This window comes from Choloepus didactylus, chromosome 4, assembly GCF_015220235.1.
Source record: "Choloepus didactylus isolate mChoDid1 chromosome 4, mChoDid1.pri, whole genome shotgun sequence".
NCBI classification, from domain to species: Eukaryota; Metazoa; Chordata; class Mammalia; order Pilosa; family Megalonychidae; genus Choloepus; species Choloepus didactylus.
Genome location: NC_051310.1, coordinates 39,729,357 through 39,749,785, shown reverse-complemented (window position 1 = coordinate 39,749,785; position 20,429 = coordinate 39,729,357). Strand labels below are relative to the sequence as shown.

At 41.4% G+C, this 20,429-nt stretch overlaps 1 protein-coding gene across 4 annotated transcripts in view; it reads right to left on the bottom strand.

Moving 5' to 3' along the window:
• MAP3K9 (mitogen-activated protein kinase kinase kinase 9) overlaps nucleotides 1-20,429 on the bottom strand; it is a 121,431-nt gene that overhangs the window by 15,578 nt on the left and 85,424 nt on the right. For all 4 annotated transcript variants that reach the window (XM_037832400.1, XM_037832402.1, XM_037832401.1 and 1 more), the window contains exons 3-7: nucleotides 19,737-19,917; nucleotides 8,008-8,156; nucleotides 6,885-7,060; nucleotides 2,593-2,833; nucleotides 873-995 (exon numbers count right to left, since the gene is read on the bottom strand). In XM_037832400.1, the coding sequence (XP_037688328.1) occupies nucleotides 873-995; nucleotides 2,593-2,833; nucleotides 6,885-7,060; nucleotides 8,008-8,156; nucleotides 19,737-19,917 (870 nt within the window). The remainder of the gene's footprint in view (nucleotides 1-872; nucleotides 996-2,592; nucleotides 2,834-6,884; nucleotides 7,061-8,007; nucleotides 8,157-19,736; nucleotides 19,918-20,429) is intronic.

Here is a 20,429-nt window from a genome sequence, read left to right as displayed (position 1 = left end):
AGACCTTGTGGATCACACCCCCTTTATCTAGTGTATGGATGAGTGGAGGAATGGGGATAAAAACTAAAGGACAAATGGGGTGGGATGGGGGGATGATTTGGGTGTTCTTTTTCCACTTTTATTTTTTATTCTCGTTCTGGTTCTTTCTGATGTAAGGAAAATGTTCAGAGATAGATTGTGGTGATGAACGCATAACTACCTTATCATACTGTGGACAGTGGATTGTATACCATGGATGATTGTATGGTGTGTGAATATATTTCAATAAAACTGAATTTAATTAAAAAAAAAATCTCTCTATCTTTAAACTAGGAAAACTAATTCTTTCTTTTTTTTACACTGCAATAAAAGTGAAATTGGTCCAGATTCAGCTGAGCATAAAAATTATATGGCAAGTTTCCTTAGGACCCAAACTTTCCAAAAGCTCTGCCCTGGAAAGCACGAACAAAAGAAAAACAACGATGCCCAAAGTATGGCAGAAAGCATGCCTGGTTTGGGGAGTAAGGCCAGAGAGTCCCAGAGGGCAAGTGCCCATGGCAATCTGGGGAGTTGGGTATGCCCTCCAGACCTGTATCTACATCACACACCAGTTTGCAAACCACTTTATAATTCAGTAAAGATATCATTGATGCCCACAAACCCCTTTGCTGCTATCTGATTAAGCATAAAAGGCAGAGGAGAAAGTAGTAAAGTTAATGGAGAGAGGCAAGGGGAGAAAGGCTAACAGTCTGTATATACATGTACATGTATATACACATTGTTAAAGACAGGTGGCAGAAGTTATGAACGGAGCAAGCCTGGACCCGTTGGCGGCTGGACAGAGCAGGCACCTGGTGTGTTCCGGCCCCAAGTAATTTAGGAAAAAGTCTCACACTGGATGGCTCGAAGGCGAGGGATGATGGTGGGGCTTGCGGGAGGACTGGAGCAGCTGTTGATCAGACTCTTCCTTTTATCCATGGTTGGAGAGGCCTGCACCGTGAACTTGTGCTGGAAATCTGCTTGAGGAAAGACAGAAATATGCATGTGCATTTGAATTTTCCCATAATCAAATTCATGTAAGAAAACTGGCAGGCCTGGAAAGCTCATTGTTCACCTGGGAAATGTTCTCTTTCTGAATCATCTCTTTTCCCCAAAGGGACATGGCAAGATGAAGATATGAAAAGAGGGAAAAGTCATGATCTGAGTGAGCTTCATCAGATAGTCTTCATAAAGCTGTCTATATAATATAGACTTACAGGTTACATATGATTATATATCTAGAATAGTTTTTTAGATGAGAGACATTGATTATTCTAGGCAATTTAACTTAAAATTCTCTATATCATATAATCTATTAGTATTTGCCCCCTTTTCTCAGGGACCAAAACGGGGGGACTGATGCTTCTCCCCAAGTGTGGGCAGAGAGGGGTATTAAGAACTAGCCCTTGGTAAAAACCTAGGGAAGTGAGGGAGAAGGGACGAATGGCCCAAAATCTGATGTTTTTCAAAGGCAGTTATGGTACAGCAGAAAAGAAGGTAGAACCATGGTTTGTGTTTAGCTCTGAATTTCTGAGTTTCAGTTTCCTCATCTATCAAAGAGGTAGAACAAACAGCTGCTTGTTTGCACCTGGGTCTCCCCACTAAGTTGCGATCTCCCTAAAGGCAGGAACTATATAGTTTTTATTTCTGTATTCTCAGCACCCAGCAATATGCTGAACACATGTTAGATGCTCAAGAGGTACTTAAAAACTCCAGGTTGTCTGAAAAGAAAAAAGATGTGCAACAAGAAGATCAGTAAACACAACCCATGAACACATTCACTGAATTTCAATGAATTAATTCCCTTATCTGTACTTAAGCCATCATCCTAGTGCTTAAAGCCATCCACTACTGTTCCTATCATGCTATTTTTCCTTGGTTCCTTATGCTTCTAATAAGCTTGCGTCCTGGGACCTTATGAATCAGAACACATCTGAACATTTTTTTCTACATAAACACATACTGGAGCACTCACCTCCTTCAATGGGTACATTATATACCACAAAGATTCTAATTCATAGTTTCATATTTCTTTGCATTTTTCGAAGGCTGTACAAACCATAAATGTGTTTCTAAAAGATTATGTGTAAGTCAAATTCTTATAAAGTTAAGTGTAATCTCAAATGCACTCAAAGAAACCTTAAAGAAACCTTGAAGTGAGTTATTTTGCAAAGCCAAGATTTCTCTTATCACAAACATAGACACCTTGGAATTTCTTCTCCCAATCACACGTTTCCATCTCCAGATGTGCCAAAAGGCAGATATGCCTATGTGAGCGGCCACGCATCTACCAGCCTGGACCATACTCAACTATCAGTTCATGCCCTGTACTCTCAGTCACATTCAATAATGCCCCTAGAGTGGGCAAGATTTTCAGCAGGCCAGCATCCTTCCACTAAATGGAATGGCCTATTTCAACAAAGCTCCATTCTGAAACCCACAGTCTTGTGTTTCCAAAAGCTCAGTCCCCACTATGGGACCAAGTGGGGTGGGATCCTTGCCCACACCAACCTCTTGTCCCACCCCACAACCAGGCTCTCTGCTCCCACTTCTGGCAGGCTCCCGGCCACTGACCAGAGGGAAGGCTGATGCGGTTGCCGTCCTTGAGCTTCAGCCGGTTCTTCCGGAACTTGCCCTTGCGTTTCTTCACCCGGGGCTTCTCCTGGCACAGCTGGTGGATGATGATGTTAAGCTCCCGTTCCAGGATGTCGATCTCCCGCTCAGCCAGCTCCTGCTCCCGGCGCCGCAGCAGCTCTTCCTGGTTCTTCTGCTGGAGCGCAGCCCGCGTCAGCTCCTCCTCCCAGGTGCGAAGCTCCTGCCGGGCAGGGGGAACCATCAGAGAGAAGTGGGGCACCGAGTGCACAGCAGTTTGGGGAGTAAGGCCAGAGTCCCAGAGGGCAAGTGCTAGTGGCAACCTGGGGGGCTGGCTAGGCCCTACAGAACATGTATGAGGTGCACCTATACTCCAAGTGTCCAGTGGAGAGAGGAGGCTAGGTAGTTAGCTGATCCCCTGACCACCATGAATGGTGGGAAAAGGTAGGCTCAGAATAGGCATCCTGAGGATACAGCCAGAGTAGCTAAAGCCACAGGCCAAGCCCTAGGAGGGAAGTTAGCTATTCCCAGTTGCTCCTTGAACTTTGTTTAAAATTGCCTGTGACTAGAAACTATAATCATATATTTGAATTCCATAGACTTGGTTCTATTTTAATTTTTTCTATTATATGAATCATTAAAAAACAAAACAAAACAAGAGCCAAATTAATGTGATTTAGCTTAAAATAGGCCCACTATAAATGACTCACCCTCCAGGGATTACCTAACATTTAAATAAAAACAAACATATTTTCAGGGTGGCTGTTCAAGAATTATGGCAGGCATGCCATCTAAATCTTTGTTTATTTGGACAATGAACCCACTGAGGCACGTGGCTTCAACTCTCATCTTGTCTAAAAAGACAACGACTTGCTCTGGAAGGATTGTGAGAACAGCTACAAGAAAGAACATTCTCTGAAGTCTCTGTCAGAACCAAACTTGCCTGCTGTTCTGCCACACACTCCTGAAATGAACTTTCAGTGAACACATAAGTTGTCACTCCAGAGCAGGCTGTGTCTCTGTAGCAACTCAAAGACAGACAGACAGAGAATCTCAAAACAGCCGAAAGAGAACTCTCTTCTCCTGCTCAGAAGGGGAGTTCAAGCCAGAAGGGGAGTTCGAGCCAAAAAGCTGCAGGAGTAGAAATGGGGCAAAATCCCATTTGGAATCCCATATCCTGACCCAAGAATGGCCCTTTTTGCCCTTCTCTGAGAACGGGGGTGGTAGCACACCAGGTGGGCAGAACCTCTTTCCAGCTTCTCATTTATCCTTCTGTATGAATTTACAAATGAACACAGTACTGGGTTCCCAGGAGGCAGGAATCAGGTATGGAATCAGGAAATAGGAGAGAAAGCAGGAAAGAGAACAAAGGATGTGTATAAAGTTTTAAAACCTGGAATACAAACTATTAACTCTAGTTACCCCTTCAGTGAGGTGGGAGTTGGGGGCTAAAATTTCTCTTTCTAGAGAGAGAGAACCACACATAAAAAGCAGGATGTTTCTTCAATATAGTAGCCACAGCAACATTTCTAAAGTCGAAACTTAAATTTTCCCCAGTGAAATGCTCCACTATAAGAAGTTCATTCTAGACTAAAATAAAATACAGTAGAAAAGGAACTCAGAGTTAAAAAAATCATGCGACGAGGTATTGTGGAAGCTGAGCAGGCAAGTAGAGAGCAGAAGAAGAGAGAACAAAGACCAGATGTGAATAAAATATTGTTGTGAACTTTTCAACCAACTCGTCCTCCATCCTCAAAAGACTGTCAAAATAGCCATGAAAGTGATAGAAAGGACATAAATAGCAAGAGATTGGCACTTTGAAAACTGTTACAAGGTAGGTGCTCAATAGTTGTTGAATAACTGTCTAGTCAACGAACGAACGAACAAGAAATAAGGGATAGAAGACAATTTTATAAATGCAAACCTTTATGCGAACATAGGTTCATCATAAGTTCCTGAGAGTTGAACTGGAACTTTTCAACTTTTCCTTCCTTAATGAATAGATTAATTGCTGCACGCCCTCCAAATCCTTGTCTTCCCTGCTTTCACCATCAAGAGGACAAAAACACTTGGAAGATGAGGAAAAATTACTCTTAGTTGGTTGATTTTTTTGCCTAATGGAAAAGGTGAAAAGTTCAAGCTAATTTCAACCTTCCAAAGTTCTCCTCTCCTGTGTACTCAGGTCTAAGGGATAGTGGTTCGGGTCTAATCCTTTTCCTCCAAGAGAGCTCAAACCCAGCCCAGAGACCAAACATTCTCACAATACCTAGAAGCAGTCAGCTGAGCCAAACTGAAGAATAAGCTGAATCATACAGTACTTGCCTATGGCACCATATACCTAGAGGACCCTCAAACATGGTAAACCCCCTACTTGTGAAACACCTATATGGGGGTCAACTTCATGGTATGCAAACCACATCTCTCATATACAGAATGATGTAAGAGGATTCTTTCCATAGAGAAAGTCACATATATCTTCCTCTCATTTGCCCAGCTACAAACCTTATAAAGGAAAAGCATCCTAGCACAACGGTTAAGAGCAAGGGCTCTGGAATAAACTGTCTGAATTCAGGTCCCAGCTTCACCGTCATTAACTGTGTGGCCTTGGGCAAGTTACCCTGAGCATCATATGTCATAAGGAGTTAGCAGCACCTATACAATAGGATTGTATTACATAAGACAATTATTATCTCATTACGTAAGAGTACATAAGACAATGCATATAAATTACTTAGAGCATAGCATATATAGTACATGCATAGATATTGACACATAGTACGAATGTTAGCTATTGTGAAAAAAGGTTTGACTTTTCCTAATACCAACTTAGTAACAAAATCCAACTCCTTTTTCTTCCTAGCTAGTTCCCCTATAACTTCATTAATTAAAATAAAGGTAACCAAGAATCAGTGATTCAGCAATCTAGTAACCAAAAAAAGTCATCAATTCGGGGGTTCTTCTAGCTGGGACAGTATTAGGGATAGAAATAATCTCTTTGAATCATTCTGTTCAATGGTCACCAGGGCCCCTAAAGATTCATTATAAACTCAACTCCAGTCCCTGCAGAATATCCATGACCTGCCAAACAGTACTGTGTGTAGGACTCCTATGTTGTATAAAATGAGTTTAATCTCTCCAAATCAGCTCCAGAAATGATTTTTAAATAATTTGTTTAGGGGAATGACAATGCCTATTGGAAAGAATATGGGGTTTGGAATAAGAAGGCCCAGATTTGAGGCTCTGCTTCCTCACTTACGAGCTAGGCAATGGGTTACACAAGTCAATGACCCTCAGCTCCGGGATGGAAGCAGAATAACATCTGCCTACACACTGGTGGCAGGGACCATAAGACTCAGATGAGACCTTTCATGTGAAGGGACTGGTAAGCCAAGAAGCCATATACAATGTTAACTATTACTATTACTAGCTATTAGCTTACCAAATTCCCATTTGGGGAGTGAGAAGGGAAAAAGGAGGCTAGCCTCGTCCATATGGACATCTCTTGGGCCCTCGCTGTGTCCTCTATATTTAGTCCTGCCCCTGCAGCATAAGCAGCATAACTGCTTGTGATTAGCTTCACCTGTGTAGACACCGACTGCTAGCAAGACACCAAGGGAGTTGAGAAGGGCCATTTAGGGAATGGTCACCAAAACAAAAAAGCAGATCTCCAGTAGGCTAGGAATTTCCAAACTCTCCCATTGGTTTGGGCTTGGAGTCCTTTTCACAAAATCATGAAAAATGTCAATTTCGGACCTTGGTTTTTCTAGCCCATATTATTTATGATTTTGATATCAAAGGACTAAAGCAGGATGTTACAATAACTATTCTCCTTGATACTGTAGTAATCCTATATCAAGTTAACTTCTATCTAATAGTCCAGTGTAGAACCATGAAACCTTTCCGGAATCCTCTTGTATTTTCAGCCAGTAGGGTGAGACACCCCGATAGTAACTGCCAAATAGTGCTCTTTCTTTGGTTTAGGCAATTAAATAGATACTTTATAAGGAGAGGTTTGGGCTCATGACTCTCCCTTCTTATGCCTGCCACATCCCCAAAAGAAACAAAAAGTCTCTATCATTACAGATCACATCTGAGGCCTGGAGAATTCTCTCCACATAAAACCTAGAAGGAAACAGCTACCCTATTACAGTAAATTGAGCAGGCTGGTGCTAGTGTTAGAATCAGGATGGTTGGGCAAACTCAGTCCAGAGGCCCCAGTGGAGAAGGTCCATTGATTGGATGCATGCTTGTTTTTTTTGTTTGTTTTTTTTTACCTTTTCTTTGGCCCTGAGTTGGTCAAACATTTCCTGAATCTCATGTTTCCAGTCATCCTGCAGGCAGTGGAAGGAGTCCTTGGGCATTTCAAAGAAACCAGACTCCTCTATGGTAGTTAGCTGGTCCAGGACATTCGTGAAAGATGGTCGTGAATGGGGGTCAGGATTCCAGCAGTCTGAATGGAACACGTGAGTAGACAGAAAGCATGAACGGACAGAGGCAAATGTAAGAATTAGGATATTAAGTGACCTCATTTTACCAGAAAACAACCTCTCATTTTTCCTTCTAGAAACAGAGATTGGAATTTAGAAAACCCAAACAGGACTCAGGAAGTAAAGTGAGCCGCCAAAGTCACAACCAGAAATCAAGAGTGAAAAAGGAAATAAAATGTAGCAATCCCAGCACCCATCCAATTCTGACTGTTAATTCAGTTTAAGAAAAGCACAAGCCCAAAGAGTTTTCTTGGGTAAAGTACCATTACTACAGTTTACCATGTTACTACATGATTCCAATCCTGACAATGGGCAACTACTCTCTGTGCCTCAGTTTCCCACAATAAATGAGCTACTCTTCCCCACCTCAATGGGGTTAAATAAAAGCAAGGATAAAAAAGCACTAGAGTGGAAACAGGAAAAGTGAGCTCAGTCTAATCTCAGCTTTGCCATAACTAGTACGGTGATCACCTAACCACATAACCTCTCTTGGCTTTGAAGCAACCCCTTACAAAATTATGGGTGACCAGATGACTTCTAGAGTTCCTTTCTTCTCAGATGTTCTTCGTTTCTATATGTAAGAACTTGGAGGTTCTGATGTAAAAGCTCCTATACCTGCTTATTTTGTATTAAATAATAATATGCTAAAGTCATGGATGACAGACCTCAGTTACTAAGCTAGCATCTGCAGTCACTGGAGATTGATAGAAGGGACATCTGTGACATCAATGTAGCAGGATGTTGGTATCATCTTGAAGTAACTCTTCCAACTGCCCACAGGATTCCTCCTCAGTGACTAATACTGTATTTCCTCTTTCAGTAACTGATATTGTAAAATTGGCCAAAATCCACTAAGTACTGGTAGGAAGGCAAATGGTCTCCACTTTTGCTCAGGCCAGAGATCACTTACCTTCCATGAGTTTGGCAAAAGGTTCTGGGCATGTAGAAGGAATGGGAAGGGCGAGTTTGTTCATGGCTACTCCATAAGCCACTGCTAAGCCATCGATTCCTCGGAAGGGCACCTCGCCAGTCAGCAGCTCCCAAAGTAGCACGCCATAGCTAAGGAGAGAAAGAGGAGAGAAGCCATGTAATAAACCACAACTACAATCTCCCTGAAATAACTCATCAGACTTTACTGAGCATCCTATATTCTCCTCAATACAAAGGGAGACTAACACAATAGATGTACTGGTATAATATAAAAGGGAGACTATATAGCATACGAGCTCAAAGGAAAAACCCTGGAGTCAAATGCATTTAATTTCAAAGTCATATTCTACCATTCCTTAGCTGTGTGATCTTGGGCAAGTTACTACATTTTTCTAGGCTTCAAATTCCCTATTTGTAAAGCATAAATAACATGACCAGACTCCCAGGGCTGTCATGAAATTAGCACAAAGTATGTGCTCAGTTAGGCCACAACTATTTTGTTGTTACTGTTGATGCAGTAATCTGGGTGAAAAAGTTGCTTCTCAAGCATCAAATATTTTCTGTTTTAAGAAAACTTCAGCTTTAATCATAGATACCTTGTTTTTTTTTTTTTTTTTTTTGAGCAAGAATACATAGAGCTGGCCACCACAACAAACAGATTTTGCTCCTATAAAAGATTTCCTTAAATGCTCACTAGGTTGAATAGATTTCTGTACCTACCACAGTGTGAGGGCATCCTTAACAAGACCTTCGTCTAAAATGAAGAGGAAAGTTTCACAAGGGCAGACCACATCGGTAGAGCTGAGCAGCTTGTCAGCTGGGACAGTCTCAACAGACCCCCCTGCCTTTCAAATCCACACAGAGAATTTCTTTTCTCACCTCATATGAATCAGAAAATATGGAGTACAAAGCTTCGTGGAATAATTATTCTACAAATTCAGAACCAGGTAAAATTGTGTAGTGCTCAGTCCTTCCAAGAATAAGTCAGAACAGGAATCCGTAAGATTAGGAACAGCCAGAAGAGTGGCTCTCTTTATATTTTCAACTCTAGTCTCTAAGTTCTTATAATACTCATCAGCAGTTTGCAACCAGTAACAAAGGTCATATTCATTTTTTTCTTGCATTTTTTTATTGTGATTGTTCACATACCATACAATTATCCAACGATCCAAAGTATATAATCCATTGCCCCCGGTACCATCAAACAGCTGTGCATCCATCACCACAATTATTTTTTTTTCAATTTTTAGAACATTTTCATTACTCCAGAAAAGAAATAAAGACAAAAAAAGGAAACTCAAATCCTCCCATATCCCTAGCCACCCCCACTCCATTGTTGACTCATAGTATTGGTATAGTATATTTGCTACTGTTGATGAAAGAATGTTACAATACTACTAACTGTAGTACATAATTTGCAATAGATTTATTTTTTCCCTATATGCCCCTCTACTATTAACTTCTAGTTATAGTGTCATACATTTGTTCTGGTTCATGAAAGAGATTTCTAATATTTGTACAGTTAATCACGGACATTGCCCAATACAAGGTTCACTGTTTTATACATTCCCATTTTTCAACCTCCAACTTTCCTTCTGGTGACATACGTGACTCTGAGCTTCCCCTTTCCAGCCCATTCATGCACCATTCAGCACTGTTAGTTATCCTCACAATGTGTTACCATCACCTCTTTTCATTTCCAAACATTTAAGTTCAACCTAGTTGAACATTCTGCTCATAATAAGCAACTGCACCCCATTCTTTAGCCTTGTTCTATATCCTGGTAACTTATATTTCATGTCCATGAGTTTACATATTGTAATTAGTTCATATCAGTGAGACCCTGTGTCTGACTTATTTCACTCAATATAGTGCCCCCAAGGTTTCTTCATCAACCCATTTTTTTAAAAAACAGTTTTGTTCACACACCATATATTCCATCCTAAGTAAACAATTGATGGTTCCCTGTATAGTCACATATTTATGTTCAGCACTATCTATATAACGACATCTCCATTTCTTCCACAAAGAAGGAGGAAGAGTCAAAGAAGGTAGAGACAAAAGAAAAAGAAAAAAGAAAGAGAGAGAGAAAAAAAATGACTGCTAGGAAGCAACAAAAGGAAAGATAACACCAAACTAAAGATAAAGAGTCAGACAACATCACCAATGCCAAGAGTCCCACACCCCTCCCCATGCCCCCTCATATGCATTTAGTCTTGGTATACTGCCTTTGTTACATTAAAGGAAGCATAATACAATGTTTCTGTTAATTATAGTCTCTAGTTTACATTGATTGTATTTTTCTCCCAATACTGCCCTATTTTTAATACCTTGCAAGGTTGACATTCATTTGTTCTCCCTCATGAAAAAACACCTTTAGTATTTCCTGTAGAGCAGGTATCTTGTTCACAAACTCTCTCATTGTCTGTTTATCAGAGAATATTTTGAACTCTCCCTCATATTTGAAGGACAGTTTTGCCGGATATAGGATTCTTGGTTGACAGTTTTTCTCTTTCAGTATCTTAATTATATCACACCACTTCCTTCTTGCCTCCAAGGTTTCTGCTGAGAAATCTGCACATAGTCTTATTAAGCTTCCTTTGTATGTGATGGATCGCTTTTCTCTTGCTGCTTTCAGGATTCTCTCCTCATCTTTGATGTTTGATAATCTGAGTATTAAGTGTCTTGCCATAGGCCTATTCAGATCTATTCTGTTTGTGGTACACTGCACTTCTTGAATCTGTAATTTTATGTCTTTCATAAGAGATGGGAAATTTTCATTCATTATTTCCTCTATTATTGCTTCTGCCCCTTCTCCCTTCTCTTCTCCTTCTGGGACACCCATGACATGTATATTTCCGCATTTCGTGTTGTCCTTAAGTACCCGGAAACGTTGCTCATATTTTTCCATTCTTTTCTCTATCTGTTCTTCTGTGCGTAGGCTTTCAGGTGTCTTGTTCTCCAGTTCCTGAGTGTTTTCTTCTGCCTCTTGAGATGTACCATTGTACGTTTCCATTGTGTCTTTCATCTTGTGTTGTGCCTTTCATTTCCATAGATTCTGCCAGTTGTTTTTTGTGAACTTTCAATTTCTACCTTATGTATGCCCAGTGTTTTCTTTATAGCCTTCATCTCTTTTGCCATATCTTCCCTAAACTTTTTGAATTGATTTAGCATTAGTTGTTTAAATTCCTGTATCTCAGCTGAAATGTAAGTTTGTTCCTTTGACTGAGCCAAAACTTTGTTTTTCTTAGTGTAGGTTGTAGTTTTCTGTTGTCTAGGCATCTGGTTTCCTTGTTTACCCCAATCAGGTTTTCCCAGACCAGAACAGGCTCAGTTCCCAGAAGGAAGAAATATTCAGTATCCGGTTTCCCTGAGGGTGTGTCTTAGAGGATTGACGCACCTGTGAGTCCTCTAGCTGCTGTGCTTTTCCTAACCTGCCCAGCAGGTGGTGCCTGTCAGCCTGTCACTCCTGACTGGTGTAAGGAGGTGTGGCCCATGGCTGTTTTCCCCCAGGCTCTGGGGTCTGGTTCTGAATGGAAGGCAGGTAGTAGATCTAGGCACTGCCTCTTTCCTCTTAGGGAAGATACACCTCCTACGGAGTTCTCATTTGCATATAAATAGATTCTTTGTCTATCTGACTCTGCTATCTCCACCTTTATCTGGATCAGAGCACTGCAAGCTGAAAACGGCTCAGGCTTTCTCTACTGCAGAGCACTGCAAGCTGAAAATGGCTGAGGCTTTCTCCACTGAGCCGCTCAGGTTGAGAGAGAGAAAAAGGGACAGAAAGCCCCCTTTCAGGGTCATTACATGGTTCCCAGTTTCACCCATCAGCCAGAGATAGCACCCGGTCCTCTGGGCTCCCCCTCCCAAGACAGAAGTTCCCTGGCTCTTCAAGCATAATACAATGTTTCTGTTAATTATAGTCTCTAGTTTACATTGATTGTATTTTTCCCCCAATACCTCCCTATTTTCTGTCTGCTTGTTGGGGATTTGCAGCTTGCACTGAGTAGTCCATTTTTGCCAACTAAAACTCCAGCTGGAGCTGGACTGAAGAATATTCACTTGTTCACAGAGTGCTGCTCTCTATCAATGCAAGGCTTTGCCATTCGGGCTGCCATGGGGGAGAGGCTCCCAGCTCGGATCTGCAGTTTCTGCTCACAGATTCCACGCTGTGATCTCAGGCATTCCTTCCAATACAGGTTGGTGCACAATGTGTGGACAGTCATGCTTGTCCCCCAGAAATTATTCCAGATCATTTACTAGTTGTTCCTTGTTGTTTATTAGTTGTTCCAGGGGGACTAACTAACTTCCACTCCTCTCTATGCCACCATCTTCTTCCTCATTTTAAAAATAATAATGAACCCAGCATCTGTTTATCATGGTAGCTTGTATGTGCAGGGTGCTAAGGCACTTTGCAAATGTCATCTTTAATTCCCATAATAAACTCACAAGATAAATATTATTATTTTGCAGAAGAAGAAAGCAAGTTTTAGATAGGTTTAATAGAATAAAGCCTGGTAGATGGTTACAGGTCTTGCAACCAGACAAGGGGTTGGATTTTTATCTGAAGCTGATGGAAACCACGCTGGACACTTAAGAAACCTTCCTTGATATCCCCAGGTGTTACTGAACCCTTGCTTGGGGCTCCCATGTGTTGTAGCTGTGTGTTTACCAGTCTATGGGCTCCTAAGGGACAGGAATAGCAGATTTTAACCTTTGCAATCCCCAGGCCTAGTGCAGTCTCTGGTTCAGAGCAGGCCCTCATATAGTGAGTTAGTGAGTGGGTGGGGTGGGAATGAGTGCATGGTCAGACGGTCCTGCAGGCTGCCCGGTGTGCCCTAGAGTAAACCCCAAACACCATCAAGAATCACATTCTGACTCGGACACTTCCTGCCAAACCTTTAATGTAACTTATCCAGATGTGGTCATGCTGTGCAGCTTTGACCAACTGACCTCTAAAAACCCTCAGCACTGCCGACCATATTCCAAGGAGAGACTGACTCTAACCTGTACTCACCTTTCCTTGGCTAATGCCCTCGACCCTGGGGAATAAAAACCAAAGATCCCAGGGAAACCCTTTCTTCCATCCAGGCAAAAATGAGGAGTGTTTGAGTCCTAACTACTGGGAAAGACAGTCGAGTGTTTCAAAGATCCAACATGTGTCCTGCTCATGTTCCTGCACCCTTTCCGCGAAGGTCTCCAAACATGACCCACAGCATCCCGTGTCCCACGCAGATGTCTCAGGCTGCCTGGAGGAGGAGGAGCCAGGGGGTCTACCCCTCCCAGCTTTACCCAGGGCAGCTCTGGCTTGTTTCTTTTTTCTGCCTCCAGCTAAGAGAAATGTGAGAAGTGCCACTGTGGGCTACCTAAGAAAGACTCAGACAGATGGAGTCAAATGCCAACTTTACCATCTACCATTTGGTGACCTTGGAAAAGCAACATAACCTCTCTAAACCTGTTTCCTCATCCCTAAAACAAGGACAGCAAAGCCTTCCCCACAGAGAAGTTACAAGGAGTAAGTAACAATAATTGCAACTCCACATCCAGAAATTACCACCTATGACTGGCAAACAAGGCTACAGTTTCCCCCTGGGAAGAGTCTAAAACGAGCATCTGGTGAGGGTCAGGCAGATCTGTGCTGAGGGACCTGGGCATGCAGGGAAAAGGCTCTGCCTTTCTGGGGATGACAAAACCTTAAGTTTCCCTCTGCCAACGTTCCTCTTTATTTTTATTTAGCCCCCAAAGGTGGGGGATATCAATGAGGACTTTGTATTCTTTGGCATGAAGAGAACCCAAGAAGGAAACTGGAGAAACACAAGTTAGACAGATCTAAGCCCCGGGGATGGGTGGCAGCAGAACTCAACACAGTTATCCTATCTTGTTGCCCTCCCATGGTTGAGAAGGTCAAGAGGTCCTTACAAGACCATTTACAAGCTGCCAGGGCTGGCTCAGCTAAATCATTGCCTTTGAGTCCTACCCCCAGCAGAGAACCCCGAGCTCCCAGTGTTGCCAGTAATTTCCCAGGAGTCCTCAGTGCTTAACCCCAAACCCTCAGGGAATGTGAACTTGTGTAAATAATTAACCACCCAGAGAAGCTAAAAAAAAAAAAATTAACCACCCCCAGAGCTTCAATAATCCCTTCAACCATTTGGTAGGGTCAGAGGTGGGGGAGACGGGGATATTTAGTTTTTTCAAAGTGAGGAAAAGCATTCAAATGGATAACAACTCTTCATGACCAAAGGCATAGCAATTCCACATCTGTGCTGAACCAGAACTTTCTTTCTTTCTTTTTTATTAACCTGCTTTCTCTCTAAGACTTTCAACTAGGGGGCTCTCACTCTGAAAGAGAAGGGTCACCTTTGAGAGGGGTGGGCTGGGGAACCGCTAATACTTGATAATACTGATTCTAGGAACCACATGGTTGTTTAATAATTTTTGGTAAAATCAATCAAACTAATGATGTGCAAGCATGTTGCAAACTGTAAAGTAACATACAATTATTATTCTTGTTAACAGAGCCCTCATTCAAAATGATGATATGTTTATTAACATATATACATTAATATATTTATTGACATAACACTATGTTTATTAACATGGGAATATGTTTGTGCTATATTACATTAAAAAGCAGCTTACACAAACCAACATGATCCCATTTTAAGGATAGGTGAAGGACGACATAACAGGAAAAATCACACCAAAACATCAATACAGGTTATCTTTAGACATGGATTTAGGTGATTTTGTTTATCCACATTTTCTCTTTTTTTCTATAGTGAACATGTTTTACTACTGTAATTTTTAAAAGTTAAAATTATTAATGAAAGACCTCTATTTCACCCCACACACAACAGGCAGAAGGCATTGAGGAATGATATCCTATGGCTATCCCCACACGGCACAACCAAAGGGGAAAATTACAGCAGTTATTCTTCTCCAAGCAGTCCCTAATACAAGCAAATTGGGAAATGTATGTGGTTGAGGATCTGAGCCATTATCACTGTACCCTCCACCACAGGACGTGGAGGAGGCCCTGAGAACCGTGCTTGAAGAGCAGGAAGACAAACTCAGCTGACCCTGGGCACCTGGCAACAGGAGATGCCTGGAGGACCCGGGCCCTGGTTGAATTCCAGGAGAGAAGGGGCCAGTTGAGGACTTCAACTCAGCCCAGCACCCAGCACAGAGTAAGCATTCAAAAAACATTTCATGAATGAATAAATGAATGACTAATCAATTTGAGAACCAGTTTTGTCCCAAGTTCCTAGACATGCTTTGACCCTCTCTGGGACATACTGCTGGGTCCCAGGTGCAGTGGGCCGATCATCCTGGAAGAGGCTATCCAGGGCACGGAAGCAGGAGTACAGAAATAGTGACATGGCTCCAAGCACAGACGTTCAACATACACATATCTCATTCCAGTCGCGGCTTTGCCTCTATCACCTGGGTGAACATAAGCACATGACAAACTCTCTGAGCCTCAGTTCCCTCCTCTGCAAAATGTAAACAATAACACACAACTTTGGGGGATTACTGTGAGGAAATGACATAAACGAACTATAGCATTTCACAAAGAGCCCAGCCCTTAAGCATTTGTAGGTGGTAAATACTGTTACTGGTATACATGTTTTGCTGTATGTATAGCAACAGGCACACTTTTTCCTCTGGCAAAGAAGCGAGATCATTCAGAGCTGTGCAGATGAGTAGTCTTGAGAAGACAGAGATGAAAAGGCCTATCTAATGGGTTCAATAAATTGTGTCCAAAAAGGAAATCCCGTGGCACAGATGCTAAGAAAGCTGGAAGGGAGCAAGGTGAATTATGCTTTCAAACCACGATCATCAACCAAGCTGAGTGAGGAGGCTTAAGTCCTGGGAACAATTCTAAACTATAGACTCACCGGCAGACCTTGTAACAATTTCCAAGATACTTCACCCAACAGCTGTTGACTTGCAGTTTACTTCCAAGCTATTCCCTTCAGAGAGTGGAATAACTTCATCAAGTGCCTTTCATCAGACACTCCTCAAGCCTGCTTTCAGAATTAGTGCTTAAAGGGAAAGACGGGAGGTTAGTCTTTGGAACCGATACTCAGGAAAAGCTGAAGGGCCCTGCCTTGTTCCTCCTATAATAGAGTCACCCCTGCAATAGCCTTGCCCTTCCCTGCCTATTACTCTGTCACCATGAAAAGACCCTACGTGAGGCATTTGGGCTCTCCTTTCCCTCTAAGAATGTGCTTGGATACCTGAGGCAACTATGTCCAAATCATTGAGGCAGCAGAAACCCTTGGAGTATGTTATGTTAACACCCAAGGGTTTCCAGAGCCCGGCTGTGGGACAAAGCCCAGCAGTAATCTAGGAAGGCAAAAACAACCATGTTACTGAGGTATCATGGTTTCCAAAAAAGAAGGGTAAGCTGAAGTTTAGTGTGGCAAGAAGCCAATTATTCCCCCAAATCCTGTTGTCCCTTTCCTCTACTGTTAAAAATTTTAGCTGAGTTTAGCTAAAAGTTGGCCACCTAGAGCCTACATTTGTCTACCTCCCTTGGATCTAGGTGTGCCCACAAAACCAGATATGGGCAATTGAGTGTGTGCAGAGGAAATGGGTTCACCTTCTGTGTCATTTCCAAATTAAAGACAAGCTGGATGCCATGGATAAGCAATATTTCCTCTTTTGTGCAGGTTAAAATACAGAAGTAACAATCACTCAGATTTAACCACTCAGACAAGTACATTGTCTGAAGGATGGATGATGGAGCAACAAACCTGGGTTCCTGAAGGTTGCATGAGGCAGACTGCCCTGCCAGCCTGGACTGGCTGGGCTACTCTTTGAAAGAGAAATATGCTTCTATCTTATTTAAGCCACCATACCTGTGAGTCTCTTGGTAGTAGCAACTTTGCTTAATTAATACATTAACTAATTTCATTTGCCTATGGTCAAGCAATAAAAATATTAGGTTGAAGCACATTAAATTGCCGATTCTGTAGATCAAAAACTGTTGAATATTAGTATAAGGCTCAACTTAACAAGAAAAGGTCTGATATTTTTAAAAAAGGAAAATTCTTTTCTCCACATTAGCTACTTTACCCCGTAATTAATGTGTGGTAAAGTAAGAGTCACTATAAAAAAGCTACAAAAACATCACTGAAAGAAGTTAAAGGCTTAAATAAATGTAAATATCCCACGTTCATGAATCAGAAGACTTAACATTAAGATGGCAATACTCCCCAAATTGATTTACAGATTTAACACAATCCTTATCAAAATTCCAGCTGCCATTTTTGCAGAAATTGGCAGTGATCCTAAAATTCATAAAGAAGTGCAAGAGACCCAAAATAGCCAAAACAATCTTAAAAAGAAGAACAAAGTTGGAGAACTCACACTTCCTCATTTCAAAACTTACTACAAAGCTATAATAATCAAGATAGTGTTACTGGCATAAAGATAGATATATAGACCAAAGGAATAGAATTGAGATTCCAGAAATAAACCCACATATCTATGGATAATTAAAATTTTTACAAGGATGCCAAGTCCTTGCAATGAGGAAAGAACAGTCTCTTCAACAAAAGGTGCTGAACAACTGGAAATCCACATGCAAAAGAATGAATTGTACTCCCATCTCACATCATATACAAAAATTAACTCAAAATGGATCAAAGACTTAAACACAGGAGCTAAAACTATAAAACTCTTAGAAGAAAGCATAGGAGTAAATCTTCATGAACTTCATGACTATACAGTGATTTGTTGTACAACACGAGCACAAGCAAAGAAAAAAATAGACAAATTAGACTTCGTCAAAATTAAAAACTTTTTTGATTTGAACGACACCATCAAGAAAGTGACAAGACAACCAAAGAATGAGAGAAAATACCTGCAAATCATATATCTGATAGTTGACTTGTATCCAGAATATATAAAGAACTATTACAATTCTACAATAAAAAAGACAAAAAAAAAAAAAAAAGCACTTTAAAAATGGGCAAAAGATTTGAATAGACATTTCTCCAAAGATACACAGCCAATATGCACAGGAAAAGATGTTCAACATCATTAGTCATTAGGTAAATTCAAATCAAAACCACAGTGAGATACCATGTCACACCCTCTGGGATGGCTATAATCAAAAAGATGGACAATAACAAGTGTTGACAAGGATGTGGAGAAATTAGAACCATCATACATTGCTGATAGGAAAGTAAAATGGGGCAGCTGCTGTGTGAAAAAGTTTGGCATTTCCTCAAAAAGTTAAATACAAAGTTAATATATCACACCAATTCTACTCCGAAGTATATACCCAAGAGAACTGAAGACATATGTCCACACAAAAACTTGTACAAGATATTCCCAGCAGCACTATTCATATTAGCCAAAAAGTAGAAATAACCCAAATGTCCATCAGCTGATGAATGGATAAACAAGAGGTGTTATAGCTATATAATGAAATATTCTTCAGGTATAAAAAGGAATAAAGTTCTGATATAAACTATAACATGGATGAACCTTGAAAACATTATGCTAGGTAAAAGAAGCCAAACACAAAAGGCCACATATTATATGATACCATTTATATGAAAGGTCCAGAATAGGCTTATTCATAGAGAGAAAAAGTAGATTAGGTGTTGCCAGGGGCTAGAGGGTAGTGAGGAGTGACTGCTAAAAGGTATAAGGTTTGTTTTTGGGTGATAAAAATCTTCTGGAATTAGATATTGGTGATTGAAGCACAACTTTGTGACTACACTAAGAACCACTGAACTGTACACTTTAAAAGGATGAACTCTATTATTTGTGAATTATATCTCGGTAATGCTGTTATTAAAATATATTTTTATATTTTATATGTACTTATATTTATATTACATTATATTATATACAATTTATTTATACATAAACACACACATACAGAAACGACGTCAGGAAGTCATGGACTGAAATACAATGATAATCTATACTCCTTTCTTTTATTTACCAAAGTGATGCTACAGTCCCACAGCCATGAGAATATATATTCTGTAGTTATTGTTCATCCTATCAGTGGGGACAAGATTCTTTAGATCCACGTCCTTGTGACCTCTGGGGCTACATTTACTAGGGGATCAACGGCCATTTCTAGTCTGTGACACTACACTCCTTGGTGCATGCTTGGGACACTTCTTTAGATCAATAGATAAACAGAGCCTTGACTAAAGAATTAACTGGATAACAGGAAAGAAAATTTAACCAGCCCACCAAGCAAAAAGAAATGGCACAAAGAACTCTCATCTGCCTAGGATCTTACAGTGAAGATATTCAGTTCATCCCTTTCCCAAGTCCCTAAAAGCAGTAACAGCCACTAAAAGCCCAGCACTGCTACTAAGTGAGCCAGGCTGACCCTGGGGAGGATCTCCAGGAGTGTTAGGGTGCTCTTACACCCCACTGGCCAGAGATGGGAATATACATTGCCCTGGAATTCACTGGTCTTTCCCAGAAAGCAATCACCAAGGGCTGTTATGAAGGTGGTACTTTCCACAGCACTGGAGGAAATTCTGTAGATGAAAGCATTGGAAACCGTCCCCAGGCAACATGAGAATTAGCATAGACTGATCTGAGAAGTTCACTTAGACCTATTTGGGGTACCTGGGATCCTATGTAACCTCAAATTCTTCAAATCCTGAAATGTGTGCACTGCCAAAATAGACATGACAACGCTGTCCTTGCACCTCCAGACCTTACCTCCACACATCGCTGCCCTTGGAAAACATTGAGGCACGGATCACCTCGGGCGCCATCCACGCGTACGTCCCTGCCGCACTCATCTTGGTGGTCCGGTGCCATTCCCGAGCAAGGCCAAAGTCAGTGATCTTCAGAATCTTGTTGCTCAGGTCTCCATTCTCCACCTTCTGAAGGATCAATACTGGGCCAGGAAAAGAATACAGAAGAAAACAGAGAGGCTGCATTAATAACAGGGAAACCACTGGCCATCAAGCCCTCCTGCCATCCTCCTGGCCTTACCTGCAGGCTCCATCACTCCTCTCCATGGACTGATGGAAGGAGCCATTGTTTCTTAAAGCCTACAACATATCCAGCTTTGGGCCACGTATTTCATAGGCATTATGTTCTTTACTCGTCATGAAAACCTTATGAGGTCGGTGCAATTGCCATTTACATTTTACAAATGAGGAAACTATGATACAGTGCCATTAAATTTCCCAAGGTCACATGCCTAATAAGCCAGGCAGCCTGGTTCCAGAAGAGCTGTGATGTCACAGCTGACCCTTCTGAGGAGGTGAGTGTGTGGGCTTCCTGCTGCCAGGGTGCCCAGGGCTGTAACCCCTCACAGACTACAGGGAGCAGAGGTACACGGCAGATTTTCAAGGTTTCAAACGGTGTCTGGAGTCTCCATGAACGTCTCCAAGTTACTTTACC